Source organism: Anastrepha obliqua, chromosome 5, assembly GCF_027943255.1.
Source record: "Anastrepha obliqua isolate idAnaObli1 chromosome 5, idAnaObli1_1.0, whole genome shotgun sequence".
Lineage (NCBI taxonomy): Eukaryota > Metazoa > Arthropoda > Insecta > Diptera > Tephritidae > Anastrepha > Anastrepha obliqua.
This window is the reverse complement of record NC_072896.1, coordinates 56861092-56886946: the sequence shown is the minus strand read 5'-3', so window position 1 is coordinate 56886946 and position 25855 is coordinate 56861092. Positions and strand designations below refer to the sequence as shown.

Sequence of the window (25855 nt, the reverse complement as noted above, 5' to 3'; positions counted from 1 at the left end):
ACAAATGTGTGTATGTAACTAAAAGAACGCAGTTGTTTTCTACGGGATAAGTTTTGATCAATTTTGTGTTCTCTGCGGGCTGCGGTAAGGGACTACGATGCGTTGGTCAGTGTGAGCACCATAACACAGTGTATACGCGTTTCATTTTAACAGAGTCATTATCTACCAGGCCCAATGTTTATCTAAACATAGATTTTGTTAATTAAGTTGAAATCTGCTAGATAATTTCATGGCATTTGTTTTTTGAATATGATATTCAATCAGTCCAATTTTGGCCGTATGGCGTCGATGGTGGCTTGAGTATTGCAATAAATCCATTGTTTAGCGAACTGTAGACGCTGCACCTTCTTGTTGGAATCATATGACGTCGATATTTAGCTAATTCATTTTGTCAAACAAAAATTCAGCCAACATGGCTCGGTATCACTCGCCATTCACCATAATGGCAGGCAGTTCGTTCCTCATTTCGAAAGAAATAAGCACCGATAATACCACCAGTGCTCTATAAACTTCGCGAACTGATTTATTTTTTTCAAAGCAAATTAAACGATACATGATAACTTGCTAAACTTTACTGAATAGAAATGTCAACATAGTTTGCCGTTCTCAGCTGTAAAACCGTAGTTATCGATATCGATAGATCTAACGCAGCTTAAAAAAACACCCGATATTAAATATGTAGGAAAAATAAAAAGCCTTCATTTTAAGGCAAGTATTCAAATCCAAAATAACTAAAAATTTCTTCTGTCTGACAATCGGCAGTTTCGGATTTAGCTTCGAACCTCGAAGTGTCAAGGAAGTGACGTGGAATTTTAATTTTTTTTTTTTCAGCACACGCAACACTAAGGTGGGATGTCGCTATTAGTACATTGTACTCAACATTATCTTTTTCCTCCGCAATTATCGATCCAAGATCGTCTTCGAGCAACGAGTAACTACTCTTGCTACCAAATGCACCTCTGTATGTTATTGTAGAATTTTTTGAGCATAATCAAAAAGCCTATTATTTTCAATAAAAAACACCAAAACATCTTACCTTAAAGGCCTTGCGCGCTTTTCATATCGTAAAGGAATGGCATTTAAATTCATAAAATCGTGAAGTTTTATTCTTATACACATTGCTAAGCCTACAACGCTTCTTTAATACAAAAACAAACTATGTAACTCTAAGATAATATAAGTTATTAGTTAAATAAGTGTATTTGTATAAATAAATTTAAACAATTTATATTTTTCAAACGTTTATATTTACTCCATTTTACTGAGATAATAATGTTAAATTATGAAAGGTCAATATGATATCTACATCTGTGGTAGCTGATCAATAGGAGTAGTGAATTTGAAATCATCCGGGAATAACTTTATTGCATGAGGATACATCAATTTATAAGACTGCCTGATGGTTACATCGGCCACACCAGCAATATCTCCGATTTCTTTTTGACTGCGTTTATGTTCAGAGGCCTATGAAGAGAAATGTACATTTTAATAATTTGCAAAACTAGATCTAAAATACTGAAACTTAAATATGTATGAACACTTAAAAGTAATGCTGGTTTTCAGTAATTTATACCAGACGCCCTCCCTAATTTTGAGAATTTAAGTATTCAATAACTTGCAGTTATAAAGAGTTCACCACATTTGGCGGACATGTTCTTTTGAGCTACATATTTGTACGTCTGTAATCGCCATTCGCCTAAGAGTGCATACGGTTCAAGCAGCTCACAACTTCCCGGCTTCGTCAAAGTATCTTCTGGGTAGCTTTCGAACGTTCGTTTGGGAACGAGCTTAAGTTAGGAGGCGAAACGTCCCAGGATACCTGGTTGTGAGCTGGGTTTGGGACCCGCCACTTAAAAATCCTTTTCCGCCGTACACGAGCAAAGGAGCCACATTTCTTGTTCTCTACAAAAATCGGATTTCCACGAGCCTGAAAAACCATTGTACGATGAGGAATATGACGCTACCCCAGAAAGAGAGACGCTGCCTATAAGGCCACGCTGCAATCGGGTGCAATGCGAGCCAAGCGTGGTACCGGGAGTTGAGAAAGGATTGTATTACACTGTGCGACAGTGATTTTATACTTTTATGGAGACCTAGTTCAACTTGTAGGTATAGTAAAACTAAGAAAAATGGTATAGGAGAAATTTCCAATACACCCCCAAAATCTCATTTTATGGCCATAAAACCGTTTTTCAGTAGGTTGATGTGAAGAATCACTCCTAACTTCGCCAACTTGACTTTTTGATCAAGGTGGTATTTATCCGCGATATTACGTGTCCATCGGACTGGTTTAAAGTCATAGATATTGGAGGTGTGATATCTGTCCACCTCAGTAAATGTGGACTTGCTGTGCTACTGGACAAGTAAGGATTAAGTACCTGAAACTTCGTGTGCAATAAATTCTGTACCAAAAGCAAAGCAGAAAACCAATTTAAACTTCAACAATTCCAAAAACAAATTCCCTCACGGCAAGAGCAGGGAAGCGTTGGGGTACTCCTCAAAGAATAGATGCATAACCTAAATTTAAATTCGAAAGTTTACTGCCCGGCTGGGAAGTTTAGGCACATGTGACGGGGACAATATACCGCGAATGCACCTAATAACTCTGTACCTACATGGAGCAGCTGGCATTGAAACAAGGGAGCTTCCGGGCCTTATCATCACCCAGAACAAGCATCTGCAAACACAGATAGAGAATACTCAACAACAAGGAGCTGAAAACTGGGAAACAACAGGCATCGACGACCAGTCAATAAAAGCAATCAGGAAGAGTACCTGAAGGACATCCTACAGATTCCGCACAATTCTTGTCCACTTAAACAAAGGACGTCGTAATAGAGAAGCTGTGACTAAAGCGGCATCGGGAGTAAAAACACCCTTCGCAGAAAGTGACGAGACTGTGGACGTCTCGCTTCCATCTAAAAAAAGGAAATCTTCATGTCAACAGCGAGCTCGAAATGCTCAAGCAACTCGGCATAGTAGACTTCACCGGAGTATCACTGCCAAACATAGATGAGGTCATGGAATTAAATGAAAGTGAAGCGGTGGTAAGAAAGATGGCCAGCACTAATATCGCCTAAATATATTGTCACCATGCCAAGGCCGCCTCGGCAATAATCGTAAGGACAATTTTCAGTTGTCAGTTATAAAGTGAGTATAATAGGGGTCTTCAGAGGCCATATTAGAGGTTTGGCTGTAACATACATGCACTTAATATGGGGCATCAGATGTGATACGCCCAGATTTGGCATGGCCTTTCAGAGTTTTTATCTAGAGACTTAACTTTATGTTAGTAGCGATACACGTACCGATAAACATCAGAGGATGTCAACGAAACGTTGCGGTGGCGTCAGGATATTTACTAGGGGATGAAACTCAGGCCCTACCTGATTTATTCCGTAAACTGGTAGAATGCTGGGAGAAGAAGAGATTGCCTTTAATACCTGAATGCGAGGCATGGGAAAGCATAGATACCAACAAACGATGTAAGTGCCGTCTTGAATTTGTTCTTGGTAATAAATTACGATTTTTTTTTTTTTTGTAGCCAACATTTGTAATTATCTTACGCTAAGAGGTCTTTGATATAATCATACGAAATTCTCGAAGCAGGGTGTTACTCGGAAATTGGATGGTATCCCATAAACCGTCGATGTACGATCATAGATTAATACAATTTGACATTGGGAGCTCACTAATAATTAAGAGAATCCTTAGGTACCCAATAAATATAGATTGAAATAAATACCTACGGAATCTAAAAAGCAATCTGGGCCAGCTAGGTTTAGATGAGAAAATTAGGAGCACAATACAGTTGGAAACCACTATTGGAAACCACTGTTGATAAAACCATTATTAACGTATATGAGAGCATTTGTCCAATAAGTAAAGTATAGTACTTCTTGAAACACACTTCCCTCTAGTACAGTAGGGACAGGAACAGAACGAAAGCTCAGGGAACAGAAATCAATGGATTATTGCCAATAGAATATGTATCGTACGAAGCTCTAGGTAAGAATACATACATATTTCAAGCGGAACTCTACCCAATGGAAAGATGCACTCACTTTGACCTTGAACGCAACTATAACAACAGATCTATGTTTGTCTACTGGCAGTCAACCAGCAATCAAGGCTCTTAATCCTTTCCAGGTTACCAAAAAAACTGGCACAGGAATGTTTTGATAAGCACTTATGCCAGAATAATCAGGTACACATTCGACGGGTTCCAAATGTCCAATGTTATCATTGTACGCTTTGCAGATATCAATGATGCTACTAGGAGAAATGTAGGGTCCAATTAAGTATAGAGAGGCTTATCCAGGTAAAGGTATTTGAAAGGCCTGTAATTTACGTTGAACGCATTAGTACCCCACCACCTAGTAAGAAACTTGTTTTTAAAGCGTCGCGGTTCTTACGAAAAAAATTAAAAAAGTTTGAATCAAAACTCACCAAAAAATCAAAAAACTCATAAGTTAGAGTTAAGGTACTTTTTCACTATAACAAAAACATCAAATTACAAATGAGCACTGAGGATGCGAATAGTCTCCGACTAGGTGCCGACACCTCCTTTAATACCCTGAACTCGACTCCTTTTTTACTATAGTGGCTACGTTTCTTTTTTTTGGAGGGGCTATTTTTTGAAAAACTTCACAGGAAAATACTTTAACATTAGCTTGCTAAAGCGCATAGAAAGCACCCCAGTGGACACTTGCAGGAGGCTAAACCACGTCCTAAGCACGGCAGAAGAAATCATTTTCAACTGATTGACGACATCGGGACGCACATACAATAACCACTGGGCCTCACAATATCAACGATATTCACAGTTGGGTGGTATAGCTCCCCGAATGTCGTTATCGGATGTCACCTTAACATACGAAGAAAGTTAGGTGCATAGTGGAGCTCAATTCTGGCACAATTATGCTCTAGTTAAACAACTACTTAACCAGAATTGACCCATACAGATATACTCAACATATGCCCGTCATATGAAGGTATTCCGCATAACACTAACCACCTCTTCGTGTGCCCACTTAAAACCCCCTCGTATGGCATCCCTTTCTCTCCCAAAACAACCTGTTTCTTGGACCTATCGTTAGATGAAATAGACAACGACTTCACTTTACTGGGCAAGGTTTTGTTAACTGTTACAACAATAACACTGGCTCAATATGAATACGTACACACTTAAACCTTGCACGAGTAGTTAAAAATAACAAGTGCATAGCGGTACATTTGGCATTGTGCATTGAGGCTTCGTTGATACCGCCGATTACTAAATAAGACCGTGGCAAGTTTTGTTACTGCATTAGTAATATTGATTAAAATTAAAAAATATCAAAGAAGTTGATCAACACATTTCAAAATAAATTAATACAAGCGTAGAACATGTGCACATCCTTATATTGAAGCGTGATTCAATCATTAAAGGTTTGCTCACTTGCCACATTAGTTTTGCCACTTCCTTACGAAAGATTGCGCTTAAGAAGCATGGAGAAAGTTGAAAGAATTAACTCTTTTTAGTAAAAATGGTACCAAAAAAAGTTTTTTTACATAAATGGAAACAAACTGCGAATGGTTTAGAAAATAAATTAAAATTAATGTATGAATGTAAATAACATATTTTATGAGCAATGTAAATCTGTTTTATATATGTGCATATTTATGTGTATAAATAAATACATGCATACATGGTACAAATAGAAGTTACTAGCAAAAGTTACTAAGCGTGATTTTAAAATAAAAAGAGTTTAACTTAATCCATTACGAGTATTTATATTTTGTGAATAAATATTTAAATTTAAAACAGCCAAGTCACAATTTTTCTTACACCACCAACAACTTCACGAACCACCTGTACTTATTTAAGTTAATTAAAGGGAAAGTTTGGAAGTTTTTAATTGGTTGAAAAATTGTTGTTTTAAAAAAGAAGCTTTTTGACGGCGGTGCTGGCATTTATATGCTCCGAACGCACAGTCAGCTTTTCCGAGTAGCTGTCGCAGCTCCGAATAGTAAAAATAGTTAAAAGTTTTTCCGACTTTTCAGCTGGTAGGCTCACCAATCCTAGCTTTCTTATAATGAAACCTGCAATGTATTCGATCGCGTCCCCGTGGAGACTATCGAACTCTTCTCCCTGTTGTTGCTTGTTGACTAATGTTAGCTCTGTAACCCCTGAACTCGTAGTTCCTTCAAAATCACATCATCATCAGAAAGAAAGTTTTTAGGACACCACCTTTCGCACGTATTGTCCCAATTAATTAATAAAAATCATCTATGATATTCTGATTTAGGTGGTATGTCAGGATATATTCCATGTCATACTGGTCCGGGACATATACATACACACCCTTGAGCAGGTTCTTGCTCATATGCACACCTTTTTGAAAACGGAATGTTTTTCCTAAAAAAATTACTTTTCCTCCTTATACTCAAAATTTCTATAGTTGACAACACAGATTCTTGCTAAAGGGGCCGTTTTGTAAAGAGGGAACGGGAAAATTGTTTATTGAATAAACCTTATATTGAAGCACACATTCGGCGAAGAAACACTTAAAAATTATGCTCCCAAATTTGCTTTTACTTGCTTCATTTGTCACTGACGATGGCAGTTAGTAATTGTAGGATGATACGATACCGATGCGCAATGATACTTTCCCCATCGTAATAATCATCAGAAGACTTACATAGTCACGTAATCGTATAATGTCTAACATAATCGTCCAGGACTCTGGTTCACTCAGGTGCATGCACACACAAACATTTAAACATGCAAAACTGTCCTTACTGTAGCTATTTTGGAAATCGTCTTGCCTCCTCGGCATACCTACATTATTTCAGATTTCAGCGTTCTTCGTTCCTACGCCATATAAATGCTAAACATCATAATCAGTATTTTTGTTTTCCTATGTTTATACCATGGTTTTCAATTCTGATGCATTATGTCACCATGTGAACAACACCCTTACCCGCTTTACTACACTCGGGCGGATTATTGCATCCGGACCCCCAATTTTCAAATCGCATCGATAATCACCACCACTATCTCAATTTAGAGTCGAAAGATTTGCTATATCTTTGCTGTACTTGGCTTGGAAATGACCGATGCAACGTTGTGAATGGTTGTCAAATCAGTAATTCTTAACTGTATCTAATATATTTTTGTTACTCAACACTTATTACCCAACATGTGAAAATGGATCAAGCGTCATGTCAAGGTAAGGTTTAGCGGGAGTTGAAATCCAGGTCCAAGTACATGGTCGGGTTCCGGAGGTGAGATTTCAACGAAAACGATTCAATTGAAAATCACTATGTTAGTCAATTTCCAATTTAAATAACAATATCAATTAAGCAGCAAAGTTGAATGGACTTTAGACTAAAAGTTTTACACTCCCTTCGCCATCAAAAATAAAGTGGATTGTTTAGAAATACGCGTATTAAAGTGGAATTTAAATATTGAACATTTACTATACATAATGTATGTACAACCTAGCCGATTAGCTTCATCTCGTGTTTAATTGTGGATCCTATAATTTAAAAAAATACTATGAAATTAAGATGAAGAAAAAATAAATAAATATCCATTTCCAAGAAACAATTTTCCCTATTCCTGAATGATTGTTGTCAGGCTTCTAAAACGCAATAATGCGAAGCATCAGCGTCTTTTATTTCCACGAAATACTAATGTTAATTAAATTGCGCCAGCATTGTAAGAAATTAAGTCTTCTGCCATCATTTAGAGATATGTATGTATGTGAATTGGAACGGGTGTCTAAGTTCTTTCATACCTTAACAGTTTATTATTACATGTGGTTCAGGGATATTAGTATTGATTTGATGAATCAGAGTACGATATTTTCATAAACATGTAATATTTTCAACACTTCTATTACATAGTTTAAAAAAATTGGATATGATTAAGCAGAACAAATTGCTAAGCTTTCGCATAATAATGTATGTTGCATGCCCAAACCTGTGAAGCCATATAAATAGCAGCGGCTGCCACTGAAATTGGTGATCTTCCTGGAACAATGTCCATTTCGACAGCTTTTTTTGCTATATACGTTGCGGCCCGTTGTACCATATTTGGAAGGTCTAAAGAAAACATTAGAATAATATATACATCATATCATATATAGAATAATAGAATATAGAAAATATGTACATTACATCATATATAAAATGTATAAAATTTACCGAGATTCGCGCAAAATCTAGACATAAAATCTGCTGTGGTAATTAGATCTACACTTGTTTCAAGAGCTTTTAGAGTCAACTTAAAGCAGCGTCCAATTTCTTTCTTGCTTATTTTGCTTACTGCACAAATTTCTTTAAAAGTACGCGGTACACCTTCCTGGCGGCAAGCAATATACAAACACGCTGATGCCTTAGCATCATTCGATCGGCCTTTAAGATTTTTGCCATCATGTACCTACAATAAATAATAAAAGAAAAATATAAAAATACAATTAATTAAATAATACAATAATACAGTGTAACTAATTTATTTATTAAGTTTTGGTTTTTTGATATTTAACATATTTTGGAATCACAAGCACTCAAGTTCGTATAACTGTAATTTTCGTTGTTACAAGAAAAAATATTTCTTAGCAGTAGCTGAAATAAGAAATAATTAAACAATATCCGTTTTTTTAAACTAAAATTAAGATTAAAGAAATACGTCCCAAGTACATCCAGACATAGAGCTGCATTTTGTCAAGTTTTGAGTATTTATCTTTTCTTATTTTTTTCTGTAAAAATATATATTATACAACAAAAAAAACTATTTAACTCAAAGTTTCGCACTTTGTACACAATTTAACAAAAGTCAAGATTTTTGTTTTCATCAACATTTCAAACTTTATAAAGGTTTTAAACAAGGCGCATTCAGTAAAGGTGGTAGCACTAGACCAACAACAATAATTTGTACGTTTGATTATGAAAGAAAAGTATTGGCAAAGTAGAAAACAAAGAATGGTTTCGTCTTATTTCATTCTGGGCTGACATCCACATGGACACGGCGAAAGGAAAATAAATAAATCAGCTAATTTACCGATATCCCCTTTAATAGATTCGCCTTGGCTTTAATACATAGTTTTCGCCTTATATATAAAATTTTCGTAAGTAAATTATCAAAAAATTTTGTTAATGAGGTTAAAATTAATACTTTTCGGCGCAAGACTGTGCCTATGAAAGCGCGCTGGATTTTTTGAGCAGCCGCACATGTATGTATGTGCATATGTATGTCATCTTTCCACTTTATTTTTTACGAATATTGGTTGTTTTTATGTTGCTTATCTATACTAATATTATAAAGAGGAAAACTTTGTTTGTTTGTTTGTTTGTTTGTAACGAATAGGCTCAAAAACTACTGGACCGATTTTAAAAATTCTTTCACCATTCGAAAACTACATTATCCACGAGTAACATGGATTACATTTTATTTTGGAAAAAAATAGGGTTCCGTAAGATATTTGGATTTTTCGGACACAAACTGAAAAAAATCTTATATATAAAAAAAAGTCAACTTTTTGTGTGTGTTCGCTAACCGGCCGTGTCTGCACCGAATTAAACCAAACTTACACACATTTTTAAGGAGGTATTGAAGATGGTTTCCGTATAGTTTGGATACCTATTGGTGGATAGGGCTCGAGATATACGTCAAAACGTGGACCCGGGTAACCTTCGGATGTGTATGTACAATATGGGTATCAAATTGAAGCTGTTGGTGAATGCTTTAGTACAGAGTATTTTTCATGCCGCTCCGTGACTGGGGTCTCGAGATATAGGTCAAAACGTGGATCCGGATAACCTTTGGTTGTGTATGTACAATATGGATATCAAATGAAAGCTGTTGATAAGTGTTTTAATACGGGGTAATTTTCATACCTATTGATGACTAGGGTCTGGAAATATATGCCAAAACGTGGACCCGCCGTGTCTTTGCACCGAATTAAACCAAACTTACACACATTGTTAAGGAGGTATTGAAGATGGTTTCCGTATAGTTTGGATACCTATTGGTAGATAGGGTCTCGAGATATAGGTCAAAACGTGGACCCGGGTAACCTTCGGATGTATATGTACAATATGGGTATCAAATGGAAGCTGTTGGTGAATGCTTTAGTTCAGAGTATTTCCATCCGCTCCGTGACTAGGATCTCGAGATAGAGACCAAAACGTGGACCCTAGAATGTGTTTGTACAATATGGATATCAAATGAAAGCTGTTGATAAGTGCTTTAATACGGGGTAATTTTCATACCTATTGATGACTAGGGTCTCGAAATATATGCCAAAACGTGGACCCGCCGTGTCTTTGAACCGAATTAAACCAAACGTACACACATTGTTAAGTAGGTATTGAAGATGATTTCCGTATAGTTTGGATACCTATTGGTAGATAGGGTCTCGAGATATAGGTCAAAACGTGGATCCGGATAACCTTCGGATGTATATGTACAATATGGGTATCAAATGGAAGCTGTTGGTGAATGCTTTAGTTCAGAGTATTTTTCATGCCGCTCCGTGACTAGGGTCTCGAGATAGAGACCAAAACGCGGAGCCTAGAATGTGTTTGTACAATATGGATATCAAATTGAAGCTGTTGGTGAATGCCTTAGTACAGAGTATTTTTCATGCCGCTACGTGACTGGAGTCTCGAGATATAGGTCAAAACGTGGACCCGGGTAACCTTTGGTTATGTATGTACAATATGGGTATCAAATGAAAGCTATTGATAAGTGCTTTAATACGGGGTAATTTTCATACCTATTGATGACTAGGGTCTCGAAATATATGCCAAAACGTGGACCCGCCGTGTCTTTGCACCGAATTAAACCAAACTTATGCACATTGTTAAGTAAGTATTGAAAATGGGTTTCGTAAAGTTTGGTTGTAATTCGGAGCAGTGGCAACGGGTACAGCGTTCTTTTGAGCCAGCCATAATGTCGCTTACTTTTTTAACGCTTGGGGCGGAACTGAACTGTCAAATTGACAGTGTGAGTTACAATGTGTCAATATTTCTTTCTGATTTGGATGCCATAAGGAAAAAACGTAAGTGCAACATGTAAAAATTGTTTGTGAATTTTTTTGGAATGGATTTTGGAACAGTGAATAATTTCTTACGAAATTTGAGAATTTAATGTGAAATCCAAATGAAATTATGTGTTCGTGGAAAAAACAATTTTTTTCGTTTTTTTTTTTTTTGAAAAATATAAATGGATAATGGTTAAAAAAGCTCCAATGCTTAATAAAACATATAAATTGAAACGAAAAATTCATGGATGATCAGGAAAAAAGACGATTGTTTATTCATATGCGTTGATTTGAAATTTAAAAACAATCTTCTTTTTTCCTGATTTTCAATTTATATTTTATATTTACTCAAAAACAAATAGAAAAACAAAAAATATTGTTTATGCCAAAGCGCTTGAATAAAGAATAAGGAAATAAATAATATGAAAACCATATATTTTCTGTTCTAAACCATATCTATTCTATTTTAGTGTGCCCAGCGAAGGGGGCCGGGTTTGCTAGTGCATGGATAAAGACGTTTGTTGTTGTTGTTGTTGTAGTATACTTAACCAATGTAGTGTAAATCACCGGTCATCTTCGTCTAGCTCATCTAACAATAGACCCAGGAAACTTGCTGTCTCGACAGGTTGGGTACAGAGGGAGAGGGGTATTAGATGAGTGGGTTTGATGGAGCATGTTAAAAGGCGATTAGTTTCGTGCGGGGTGCCTTTACATGCCGGACATATGTTTAGTATGTCGGGGTCAATTCTCAATAGGTAGGAGTTTAACCTGCTACAGTATCCAGAACGTAACTGTGCCCAGGTTACGCGGGACTCTCGGGGAAGTTGGAGCTCTTCGTCTGCAATGGGTGGTGGTTGGACTCCATGATAAGTGTCTCGCGATAAATGTCGTTAATTGTCTGTCTATACACTGTCCGATCCAGTAATTGTCGGTTTGCTTTGTCCTGGATCTCGTCGGCGTAATTGAGGAGGTGTCTCCTGACATGCCTGTGAGGCGGCTTAGGCTCAAGCAGGTGTCTCCATGGGTGGGACATGCGGTAACACCCTAACAGAAACATCTTGCTGAGCAGTTTGTTGTGCGCCTTCACAGGGAGCATCTGGGCCTCGTCGTGTAGGTGTTGAAGTGGGGACACTGCCGAATGGCAGTGTTTTGACAAGTCTGAAGCTTCGCCCACTGTGAATCACTAGTTGCAGGCGACCAAACAGGCGCACCATAGTTTAGAACGGCCGGTCAATTGACTTAAATATCGATAGCAACATTTCTTTGTTTTTGCCCGAAGTGCTGCCAGCAAGTGGTTTGAGGAACTTGTTACGATGCAGAGAAGGAGAGCAAACTGTCGAAGATAACTCTCAAGATTTTGGGTTGCTAACAGTCGGTATTGGTGCGTCGTCGACTTTTACCTTAAGTTGCAGTTTGACCTCCTTTGTCCAGGGGATGAAGGGGGTCGCCGTGGACTTCGTGAGGAAAAGTTGTAGATTCCTTGCAGTGAAGAAGCGAGAAGGGCAGGCGAGGTAGTCGTTCACTTTGGCGCACAGGCCATCAATGGCATTGCCCGACGCCATTATCGTGCAGTCGTCGGCGTAAGAGACCAGGTAGACTCCGCCTGGTGGCAAGCGGAGCTTCGAGATGTAGAAGTTGAAAAGCAAGGGTGAAATAATCCCACCCTGCGGAACTCCTTGCTTTATCTTCCTCTGTTTAGAGATTTGGTCTCGAAATAGCACCGACAATTGACGACCACTCAGGTAGTTCGCGGTCCACCTCTTCAGCCCTGGGGGAGTGTCGACTGTAAAATGTCATCTAATAGCGTGGCGTGGCTGACAGTGTCGAAAGCCTTCTTTAGATCCAACGCTACCAGGATAGTTCTCTCGCAGGGGCGGTTTTGGTTGAGCCCACGGTTGATACGAGTGTTTATGACGGTGAGTGCTGTGGTGGTACTGTGCACTCTTCGAAAGCCATGCTGTTGTGAAGAGTTGGAAGAGAAGGGCTTCAAGAGTCTTCACTACTAGGGAAAGGAGTGTTATCGCCCGACAAGAATCGCCTTGATTTGCGCGTTTCCCAGGTTTCAGTAGTGGGACCACTTTCCCTGATTTCCACTTATCAGAAATTACCAGAGTGACCATACACATTTTGAAAAGCCTTGTGAGGCACTCTACTCCCAATGGACCCATCTTTTTCAACATCAGCATGTTTAGTCCGTCAGGGCCAATGGCTTTAGATGATTTCATTTTGTTGATGGCCCCCTAAACCTCCTCACTGGAGAAAGCAAGTGGCGCACAGTTGTTCGTAAGTTTGTGCAGCCGTCTGGTGGCCCGACACTTGGATCTATCGGCCTCTTCGGGTCCGAGGAAATGCAACAGTTGAAGGTGCTATCCACCTTGTCACTGTGTTTCGTCGGATTCGATAGGGACGTTACGGTGTTTGTCTTGTTGTGCAGTTGTATGAATTATTTTTCATATGCAAATAATAATTTGATTTGGCTCAAGGAATTCAATAATATTGAGAAAGAAGTATTAATTATTGTAATATAGTTATGCAGTTGGTATATTTTTGCTTGAGTTGTTCTTACTAATATGATTGGAATATATATATATATATATATATATATATAATTGGCGCGTACACCCTTTTTGGGTGTTTGGCCGAGCTCCTCCTTCTATTGTGGTGTGCGTCTTGATGTTGTTCCACAAATGGAGGGACCTGCAGTTTCAAGCCGACTCCGAACGGCAGATATTTTTATGAGGAGCTTTTTCATGGCAGAAATACACTCGGAGGTTTGCCATTGCCTGCCGAGGGGCGACCGCAATTGGGCAAATGTTTTTCTTAATTTTGGTGTTTCACCGAGATTCGAACCGACGTTCTCTCTGTGAATTGCGAATGGTAGTCACGCACCAACCCATTCGGCTACGGCGGCCGATTGGAATACATATCTTCTACTCAAATATGAACGAGACGTTATCAATAAAACGGTCCGCGGATGACATATGGCAAAAATAAATTTTTTGTTTTTTGGTAGGACTGTTATAAGCTTACATGGCAAATTTCAGCGTGATATGTCACATAGTTTGTTTTCTGTGCTAACAAAATTTCAAACAAATCCTTTGTTCAACTTGAATTTCCATCGTTAAATTCGAAGAACACACTCAAGCTTGACTTGTTTACAGTAGCACAGAAAACAAACTATGTGACATATCACGCTGAAATTTGCCATGTAAGCTTATAACAGTCCTACCAAAAAACAAAAAATTTATTTTTGCCATATGTCATCCGCGGACCGTTTTATTGATTACGTCTCGTTCATATTTGAGTAGAAGGTACATAAATATTTGTTTTAATATTTTGAGATTTTCATGATGAATTATAAAAATATGAAATAATACAACATAAAAGGTTTGTTTGCACTTTTTTTTTTAATATAAGAAAATCAAAGGTATTCTTCAACAACTTCAAACTTGCAGTTTAGTATACTAAAACTTTATAAGCTATCAAACTGCATACCAAAAATCTTTCTAGTAATTCTAATTACAAACTGTTAGAAGTATATGGTTTTTGTTAGACAATGAACTATACTTTTTTTTTAATAATGAACATTCACAAAAAAATCGTCAAAAAATTGAGGGGACGACAAGATGGAAATATTTTAACTATACCGACCAAAATGAATTATTGGCGATAGGAGAACGTGCTCAATTTCTTTAGAATTTTGTGATTTTACAACAAAACGATATAATGCTCATGTGAAGGTGACTGTTGCTTCTCCTCAAGCAAACGATCCAGTGGAACAATTAAATAGGATTGTAAATGTTGTATAGGATTGTAAATGTTGTATGTAGGCTTCAACATGTAAACATAGATTATAATGTATGTATTACTAAGTAAATTAATGCAAAAACTCTATCTAAGTCATAGCAAATTAGTTAATAAAAATATACTTAAAAGTTGTATAACTGTAAATGATTTGAAATAAGCACAATTTAAACTAAATATCATTTACTATAATGTCAATGGCCTTGAGAACAAATATATTTTCCCGGCATTTTTCCAGTACATTGTAAAGCAGCATGTGTTTGTACTCATAGAAACCCATCTAACTGAGGAGAAAATGAACCAAGCAAAGAAATACTTCCCAAATCATGACACTTTTTGGAAACCAGCAAGCCGAAGTAGCAAATTTGGAAGAGCTTCTGAAGGATGTTTGTATGGCGTTAGTAAGGAATTGCAAAAAAAGGGCATAAAATGTAGCTTTAAAACTGAAAACGGAATAGATGTAATAAGATTTCACGAAAAGGGGAACGTTACATTTATACCCTTGTATATAAGAGGAGCAGCTTGGCATGAAGAAGCAGAGGTAGTGAAGGAATTTTTCAAGGAAACTCCAGAGAAAATTGCAGTTGTTATGGGTGACTTGAATGTCAGAATTGGAAATACACAACAAGAGATCGATGACATGTACATAACCACTTTCAAAGCAGACATCGGCAAAAGGACCACTAGACTATATAATAAAGGTAAGCATTTCTTGGCATTTTGTAACGATTATGGTCTTATAATCTTGAATAGCAGAGCAGTTGGTGATGTGGCAATTTTACATTTATAAGTGCAGTAGGCAACTCTGTAAATTACATCTGTGCAGTTTTGCATGAAGGATTGAGCTATGTTGAAAGTTTCGAAATCGAATCAAAAGTATGGTCTGATCATATGCCAATTAAACTGACACTAAACATAGATAGAGCGCCGAACGAAATGGAAAATATAAATCGGCTACCAGAAGTAATACTCAAAGAAAAAAAAAAGAAAACCTAAACAAAAATCTGATTAAGCTGGCAAATCGAGGAGAAATGATAAATCTTGAAAAACTTGGCAGTGTAATAAAAATGTCTGTGCCGAAGACAACAGCGAAAAACACTAAAGCCGTTTTCAAAAGCGCTTAGTTTAATATGAGATATTTGAATGCAAGGGAGCTTTCCTTTAAATATTTGAATGATCTCAGAAAATCCAACAAAACAGACGACAAGCTAAGATATTTGCAGGCAAAGCAATTGTTTAGGAACACATGTGATAAAGAGAAGAAGGATTATTGTGAAGAACTAGAAAAAGAATCAATAAAGCCTCAAATTCAAAAGAATGGTGGAGCCTTGCCAAAGAAATAGAAGGAGAATCATTTAAAGTTGGTGTAGATATTACGACATCGGAGTTTAAAAACTATTTTCAAGACTTACTAAATCAACCTTAGTTAACAAAAGATATTCATTATGCAGCTACTTTGCATACAGATAAGGTCCTTGATAAAGATGTAACAATAATCGAAGTCCAACAAATAATTAAAATGCTAAAACAAACAAAGCACCTGGAGAAGACAGAATACCTTATGAGCTACTAAAGGCTGCCTCAACAGAATTTATCATGGAGCTAACGAAAGTATACAACATCATCTTCGAGACCCGAAGAATCGACGATAGTTTTCCCAATCTTTAAAAAAGGAAATGCAAATATAGCAGATAACTATCGAGGAATAACTTTTATGAACTGTATCGCAAAAGATTTAATGGGATTGATTAATGAAAGCCTCACAAACTGTATAGAAAACATTAACATGCTCACTGAATTTCAAGCCGGCTTTAGAAAAAACTACTCAACGGTGGATAACATATACAATCTTGCATCTATAGTACATTTAAAGTTCAACGAAAACAAAAAAGTTTATGCATACTTTGTGGATTTCAAAACGGCTTTCGACAGGGTACCCAGGAGGCTATTAATTTACAAACATCGACAGATGGGATTATCCAACAAAATATATTATATTCGAATACGAGAACAGCAGTTTGAACAGGAAGGGAAGTATCAGATTTCTTTGAAACCGGTACAGGGGTGAAACAAGGTTGTCCATTTTCACTTTGCTCTTCACATTATACCTGAATGATCTACATGACTGTTTGAAAGGTGGTCTACTGATTGATGGAATAAATGTACGCCTTCTTCTATATGCTGATGATATTGTTCTCTTAGCTGATAACCCTAATGTCATGCAATCTATGATTAAAAAACTAGAAATATATTGCGCTGAGTGGAACAAGGAAGTAAATTTAATGAGATGATGGTCTTTAGAAAAGGTGGTCAACTAGCCAAGGCAGAAAAATTGTGGTGCAAAGGTGAGGAAATAAAAGTGGTAGCAGAATATAAATATCTTTCATGAAGAAAACATAACTGCTACGGACTGGCAAGATCGCTGTGTCAAGCTTTTATCAAACATTAAAATACAAAATTTAAACATGGCAAAACAAAAAGCACTATCAAGCACCACACGAATATATAAACACTTAGATCACTCAAAAGGGGAATCATACTTTAGAGAAGATATGCGGTTAGCTGACATAACAACAATATTTAAAGCAAGATGTGATTTGTTAAACTGAATGCAATAGCTTATGGAAATTTGCACACTGCAACTCAAACGAAGAAGAAGACATGTATCACTTCTTAGGAAGGTGCCCTGTACTGAAGGAAATCAGACAAAGATACTTAAAAATACTAAATAGGATTCTTAAAACTATGTTTGGAAAATTACTGATTCAATTCACCATGCCGACTGGTGTAAAAAGCTACAGCGTCCGGCTCTCGAAATATAACCAACTTCAGACCGCTCGCGCATCAGCTGTCTGTTAGTTGGCTAAATGACAGTCCAGAGTATTGTTTACGAGCGAGCGGAAGCATTTTACCGAGAGTAAACGCGAAAAACGAAAATTAGTAATGGATTTCAAACGCAATAGTGTGATTGCATTATATTTGGCTGGAAAATCACAACCAGCGATTGTAAGTGAGCTCGAGTACTTTAAAGTAAATAAAGTTTTTGTTTATCGCACCATTACTCGTTACAATGATACTGGTAACATCGCGAAACGTCATGGAGGTGGTCATCAAAATATGCCACGTCACGTGAAATGGTTCAAAAAGTGAAGAGGTGATTTGAGAGAAATCCCCGACGAAGTGCCAATCAAGTGGCGAAATAACTGAAAATATCTGACCATAGCATCCGCCGCATGCTGAAAAATTATCTCAAAGTCATGCTTTACAAGGTCAGAAACGTGCATGATCTCACACCAAAGCAGCAACAAGTCAGACTTGAGAGAGAACAGAACTCGGCACCGTCTCACAAAGCTCGAAGGAACCAAGAATGACTAAAAAACAACGTTACAAACTTCATAACGTCTACACAATGGCTCTCAAATTCACCAGATGCGTGTCCGATGGATTATTTTCTTTGGGCCATTTTGGAGAGCGAGGTCCGAACTAAAAGATTCACCAGTCTCGAGGCGCTGAAAAACGCCATTGTCCGCGAGTGGGTCAAAATACCTGCAAGTCACATTTGGGCAGCTTCCGATTCGTTTCTGGACCGTCTCATGGCCATAGTCAAGGCAAAAACAATTTGATTCTTAATTTTGTATTAATTTCACACTTTTTTACTTTGAATTGAATAAAAGTAATAAGTAATTTTCCAAACTAAATTTATGGCCTTTTTAATTGGTTACACTTCGAGTGCCGGACCCTGTATTAGTAGATTATGCCATCAACTCTGTCCTTAGCACTTGTCAGGATATGCGCAGACGTTGAACAAGACATACCCTCTAACGCCGACAATACCCCCGATAGTAATAAGAAATTTCTTCGCCACTATACAGGTACGTATGTGTTGTGGTTGTCATTGATCAGTTCGTAGCTTGTAAGGTGCTTGGTTTTGACAGGTACGTAATCCGCGATATTGATAATTTCCAGTTCATCGAAAAAAATCGAAAAATTAATAAAAAAAAGAAGGAAGTTTGAGGGTGATTTTCTTTTTGTGACTAACACAGGGTACCAGGTTTTATTTTAACAGAGTAATAATCTATCAGCGAATGGGTAGGTTCCTTTATTTGTAGAAAAATATCAAGACTTACACTATAAATAGGAGGAGAAACTCTGCCAAAAACCTAAAAACCCAAGCAAATTATGTACCATATATACAGATGCATACGGTAGTTGAGGACTTCTGGATACACAGTTTTATAATATTATACATGTCATGAGCTGTATTGTTCCATATACAGCGCTGTTTCCAAAACATGCAAAATGCATTGCAATTATGCGAATTACTTTACAAAATTACCAAACGGCAGACGTATTTTCCAAATTGTTACACATTGGCAATGGAAATATTCAGGTGGACGATTTCACTAGATTGATTTCGTTCACAGTCAATTTTGGTAAATTCATGACGTCGAAAGAATAATAGATAAAGAAAGTATTCCTGAAATTTGGTGCAAATTAATAATAAATTTGGAATAAAATTGTAGCTTCCACTGGCACATACTCCACATAATATAATATATTATATAATTGTTTAAATAATTCGTAACTTTGGCTACGAAAAGACGGAAAGTTATTTTCATACCCAATATTAAATATCAACTAAATCATTATAATGAATTCAAAATCGCACAAAAATTGTTTTATTTAAATTTTCAAAGAAACTTTGAGAAAGATGAATTCTTTCCCGACGAAGGGACTGAGCATGTACAGAGAGGTGCAAGAGTTTCAGAGATATGCACTAAAAGTCAATCACGTCAAAGTTATAGATAGTTTCTATGTTTTAATTTTTGATGAGCAACCTTGCAACCAACAAGGATTTTAGGATAAATGTATAATTGATTAGTTCTATTATACAAAAGATTAAAAGGATTTAATGAATTGCCGAACGCTATTAAATACGACACAAAATTTTCCATAACCGTTTCGTTTCAAAATAGAATGTAATGGAACAATAATAAACAAAGACCTATCGAAGGTTAATAATGAACAATTAATTGCATGGAAATGATGCAATTAATGCAATGGTGGCTTGTGGACCTAATTTGAAAATGGAGTTGTCACTATGACGGTGATTTGCGGAATTGGAAAATAGAATTCGTCCTTAAGATTATACCGGCCCTACGATTTAATAATGAAAATTTTCTGTGTTGAGTTTTTTAAATAGTAACATATAAAAAATGAAAAATAAATCAATAAGTGAGACAAATTTTGAATGCGTTTTTTTAATGTAAATTGACCAACCTTTCAAATGGAATATATTTATGAATGAGACGATTGCGATGAGTTGAAATATGTATCATAAATGGGTAGGGCAATAATCAGTATTACTCCCCTTTTTTTATTGACTTTGTTTTGTGCGCGCGATATGGTAAAAAAGGAGAAACTGAAAATGTATTACTTCAAAAATGTGTTGCTTATCAAATCAACTTATCCCAAACGCTTGTCAGTTACTCATTTGAGCAACACTTAACAACTTTACTGTAAAAATTACCATTGACCACTTTTTCATTGATGAGTATTATTACTCTAAACTTTACATGTAATATATTTCGCATCGATAGAAATTCTGTCCTTACTGATTTGTTAGAAGCGGTGGTGTTCTCATCGCTCTACAAAGTAAGCATCAAAACTCTTCTGATTCCGCATAAAAATCAGAATGTACTACTCGACCAACTTTGGACTTACATTTGTAGTATCCTCGACTATTTTTTTTGGTACTTCATGCATTCTGACGAATAGTTATCACAGTCTTTACACGGCACATGTCGATAGTGCTACATCACTAGCTCTGAAGTAGGTAGGCGGTGATCATCTATATCTGCTAGGTGATTTTTATCTATGCAATGTTATGTGGTCACACACTATCTCCAAGTCAGCTCGTATTGTTGGCGATGTCAGTGATAATGAAACAAAAATCTCACTAGCTCTAATTGATCTGAATTGAACCTGATCATAGTGAAGCATAAACAGCACTGTATAGCTGCATGTGTGATTTTAGAGGTATCAGATATTTAATGTAAAATCTTATACAAAGATTAAATAATTTAACTGTTTGGTATGTTTAAATTCAGCTTTATTAAAAAATGTATTACCACTAACCATATAATTAAAGAGAAATTTTTACTAAATGGTTAGTGTTGAAGAAACAAATTTTTAATATAACTAACCATAAAATTTAAAATGCCTTACCACTAAATGCTTAGCTAAAAGTTTTTTGATTCCACAACCACTAATTGAAATGCTCACGGCTCTTTAAGTTTAGTGCCCCCTGTGCCGAATTATGCCGGAATAAAAAATTAAAATTCTTGGTTAGTTAAAAAAAACTAATAGTTCTGTCCATTTCAGCTTGTATAACAAATATTCTAATGAATCCGACATAGAAATTATATCCAAAGTATTGAAGCTATCTTAAACAAGTACTTTGGTATTTCCTAATTCTACTGGCTGTTGTCCTCGGTGACAATTCTGCCAATATACCTTCTAACAATTATAATCTTTGGAAATTCTTGTGAATTCCAGAGTGATGAGAACGCATCTCTTTCCAAATGCAGCAATCTCTCGAACAATCTGAATATGCATTGAACCATTAAAATTGTCCTTATAAACTGACGTTGATGGTTTGTCTGCAGTTTTGTACACACAATGTGTAACCATTATTGATAATTTTTAAGAAATCTTATCTTCGTGCTCGGAAATTGGCTCGTTTTCAAGAGTGGTTATAAAAGTGCATAAGCAATTATATACCCGTTTCAAAACTATGTGTCCCTGAACACTTTCAATACATCATCCAAGATTAATTATTTCTGCTGTAAATAATATAGTTTATTCCGGGCCAACAGGAGAAGGTTGTTAGGTGAGTGGGCTTAAACGGGCATGTCAATAGATAGTTAGTGTGGTGTCACCCAATTCTGTTAGGGTCTGTTTATATATACTAGGATCGCCTATACGTCGAAATTTCGACGCTATTCGACGTTATATAAATACGGAGAGCAAAATTTAGTCATACCTTGTTTTTGTATTGTATTTATAGTCATAGAAAAAAATTGAAACATATATAAATGGATAGCTTGATATATGTGAATTTACTACATCTATTCACATATATCAACATAAGCTTACTTTACTAATTTACTACATCTATTCACATATGTATATCATATAAAAAGTTTCAACATAAGCTATCCATTTATATATGTTTCAATTTTTTTCTATGACTATAAATAAATGTGAAAAATATTCCATTTTATCTGTATTAAGCGATCCTATATTTGTGTATTTATAATATCATAATTTTTTTTTATTCATGAATTGGAAACATTTAATTTCTTGTATTACATAAAAAACAATCATTAATTAATCCATGACCATCATAATTTCTGAATCAAATTTATTACAGTATTGATTCACAATATATTATATAAGTTTCCAGTTGTTTCATCAACTTTTATATCATGACATATATATATAATATCATGATACATATTATAACATGATATATCATAAACAGGTAAAATAGTTTGATTAATTTTACCTGCACCTATTCACTTATGTATCCGTCTCCACGTATGCTATCCATTGGTATATGTTTCAACTTTTTTCTCTGACTATAAAAAAAAAAGGTACGACAAAATTTTGCTCTCCGTATTAATATATAAATGTATATATATATATATATAATTGGCGGGTACACCCTTTTTGAGTGTTTGACCGAGCTCCTCCTCTTATTTGTGGCGATCGTCTTGATGTTGCTCCACAAATGGAGGGACCTACAGTTTCAAGCCAACTTCGAACGGCAGATATTTTTTATGAGGAGCTTTTTCATGGCAGAAGTACACTCGGAGGTTTACCATTGCCTGCCGAGGGGAGACCGCTATTAGACCGCTATTCTTCATTCCATTCTCTCTGAATTACGAATGGTAATCACGCACTAATCCATTCGGCTACGGCGGCCCCAGGGTCTGTTTATATGACTTAATTAGTAAGCTTTAATTCCTTTCACCAAAACTACATTAGTATTGCCTCGTTTGCTGAGAGTTCGTAACTCAAAAAATTATACATAATTATACATAAATTGTACATTTGAGAAACCCGGTCGCGAAGTTTTACTTTATCTCCGTAATTAAAAGTAAAAACAAATTTTCATTTAATGAGATACTGTTAATAGATATTGTCGTACATTTTTTGTTATTGATTATAACACTCTTTCAATTAATGAGCGATATGAAACTTCAAACGAAAACCATCTTTCATAACTATTTCTAACATTCCAAATCGCATTATGGTGTGGTATACTGCAAACACTAGTACTAGTCAGGTGCAAACAATTATTCCACATCATAACTTGAAGATTAAGATACATTTGCTAATACACACACGAAAAGAAGTTTTGGCACAGCAGAAAGTCAGCTCTGACATAAAAAATTTCATTCGGCTTAATAATATTTGCGCGTTGTTTGACCGCGCTCCTCCCCCAAATTTGAGATATGCGTGTTGACGTCGTTCCACAAATAGGACCTAAAATTTTATGCCGCCTTCGAACCGCAAATGGCTTTCCTGGCAGAAATACATTCGGAGGTTTGGCATTCCTTGCAGAGGCGCGACCGCTATTAGAAAAAGCAATGTCTATCACTTTGTTTTATCGTGCCCACAGCGGATTTCGAATACGGGCACTACCAAATGGTAGTTACGCTTCATTCCATTCGACTACAACAGCCGTAACCGGATTTGCATGTAAACCATTTATAAAAAGTTCTGTTTGATTCGTTGGATTCGAATTTGAAGACTGCGATGCATAAAAAACTATTTATTTCTGCTATACTAGGAGAATTCCCAATGGGCCTTTGAAGACAATAATTTTTCTAATATGCAACATTCATATAACGTTTCCCCAAAGTGTAAAGTAAAATACCCATAATTTTTAAACATACCTGTTTGAAAAGATTATTTGCACGATCCACAATAGTTTTCGGGAGATTTATGCGATCTGCCATAGTAGATATTTCTTTAAATGCTGATATCAGCGATCTATCTGAACTACTCATTGTGCGCCTATTTTGATATTTTGGGGCACCAAACGCATCATATGATGCAGATCCTGTGCCAGGCCCAATTATTGTAGACAAGTCACTCCCACCAAGTAATGGATTTTCTGCCCCGCCAACACGACTCGGATCAACTCCACTTTTTTCGTTGCTAAAGGTTCGCCACTCTGATCCTACATCAATTACACGGTCGCCAACGACAAGTCCGCATTCCGAGCATATCATGTCTCCAGCCCGATAGTCTTCAATTAGAGATGCGTCGGGATGGGCGTAGCAGCACAATTTGCTATTGCCATCGGCTCTAATTCAAATAAATATAAATCGTAACCCATTATCTTTTATATATGAGAACGTACCTGTTATTTAAACTAGCCATTAAATTGTATCTTTTAACCGAAGGTTATAAAATTAATGAAACAATTTTTAATGTCCAACGCTGGAAAGTTTAATTTGTAAACCTATCTAAAGCGGATGCCTAAAAATACTTCCGTAATTTAAAACAACTTCAACAATATGGACAAACAATAATAAAACGTAAATTTTAATCAAAGTACTAGGAATTAGATCTGGAAGACACATCGATGTAGTATCGATACATCAATGTTTTATTCTCGATGACCGTTATTTTACTAAAATCGATATTTATTGTAGTAGGGGCCTTTCACCGAACTCCATCCATCAATCATAACAGATTTAATAACGGTATACAGAATATGGAAGGTAGCGCCTTTCGAAAACACCTACTTTATCTTTTGTGATTTTGCCAACAAATGACATCAGAGCTGCCAAAATATAGCCAAAACGAAGAGTTTATATGTTTGTGAATACTCCGCAAATGGTTTGTCAATATTGTGATTATAAGATTTGTGACTTTTTTATTAACCAAACTAATATAAATTAAGTAGTAAAGTCCTCTCTCGACGAACAAAACTAACACTCTACAAGACTCTCATCATGCCCGTCCTAACGTATGGCGCAGAAGCTTGGACGATGACAACATCCGATGAAGCGACGCTTGGAGTGTTCGAGAGAAAGATTCTGCGTAAGATTTTTTGGACCTTTGCACGTTGGCAACGGCGAATATCGCAGACGATGGAACGATGAGCTGTATGAGCTTTACCACGACATAGACATAGCGCAGCGAATAAAGATCCAGCGGCTACGTTGGCTGGGTCATGTCGTCCGAATGGATACAAACGCTCCGGCTTTGAAAGTATTCGATGCGGTACCAGCTGGTGGTAGCAGAGGAAGAGGGCGGCCTCCTCTGCGTTGGAAAGATCAGGTGGAGAAGGACTTGGCTTCACTTGGTGTGTCCAACTGGCGCCGGTTAGCACGAGAAAGAAACGACTGGCGCGCTTTGTTAAACTCGGCCAAAATCGCGTAAGCGGTTATAGCGCCAATTAAGAAGAAGAAGAATATAAATTAAGTGCTGCGTGTTAAATTGTGGCAGCTCTACCTGTTCACAAACAAATAATTTATCTCTCTTTTGCTTGTATATTCACAACACTGATATCGCGGCGAATTCAGAATGTGCTTGTATACAACCATTCCCGAAATCCAACGCAAGCGCCTATGCACCGAGTAACGAAGGACCATAATGTTTAGCTCTTCAATTTGATTCTAAATTGGCACAATGACAATCAACTGTTTGACAATTGGAATTTGATGGCCAGGCGGTAAGTTTATGTCTAAAATATTAGAAAAGGAAGAAAAACAAAGTTAGTAAATCATTTTTGTATTAAAAATTGTATATTTCATATGAATTTGCCTTCAGTGAATAAAATGAAACCAACTCGCAAACCCAAAAAGCCCCAAACCAAAGACGAATAAGGAGCCGAAACTTATTTTAAATTTTTCTGCTGAGAAGGTTGAATCTGGCGTACTGATTGACAATTTCTGCTTTCTCACTATATCTCGGCATTTTCAGCTTAATGGATC

General features: G+C 36.5%; 1 protein-coding gene across 1 annotated transcript; it reads right to left on the bottom strand.

The window, feature by feature from the left end:
- Positions 1 to 1224: 1224 nt before the first annotated feature.
- Positions 1225 to 24521, bottom strand: LOC129247884 (transcription initiation factor IIB). Its single transcript, XM_054887246.1, has 5 exons — positions 24274 to 24521; positions 23804 to 24218; positions 8194 to 8428; positions 7970 to 8091; positions 1225 to 1464 (listed from the first exon to the last, which is right to left on the bottom strand). The coding sequence occupies exons 1-5, from the start codon at positions 24291 to 24293 to the stop codon at positions 1303 to 1305; spliced, it is 954 nt and encodes a 317-aa protein (XP_054743221.1). The 5' UTR covers positions 24294 to 24521; the 3' UTR covers positions 1225 to 1302.
- Positions 24522 to 25855: the final 1334 nt, after the last annotated feature.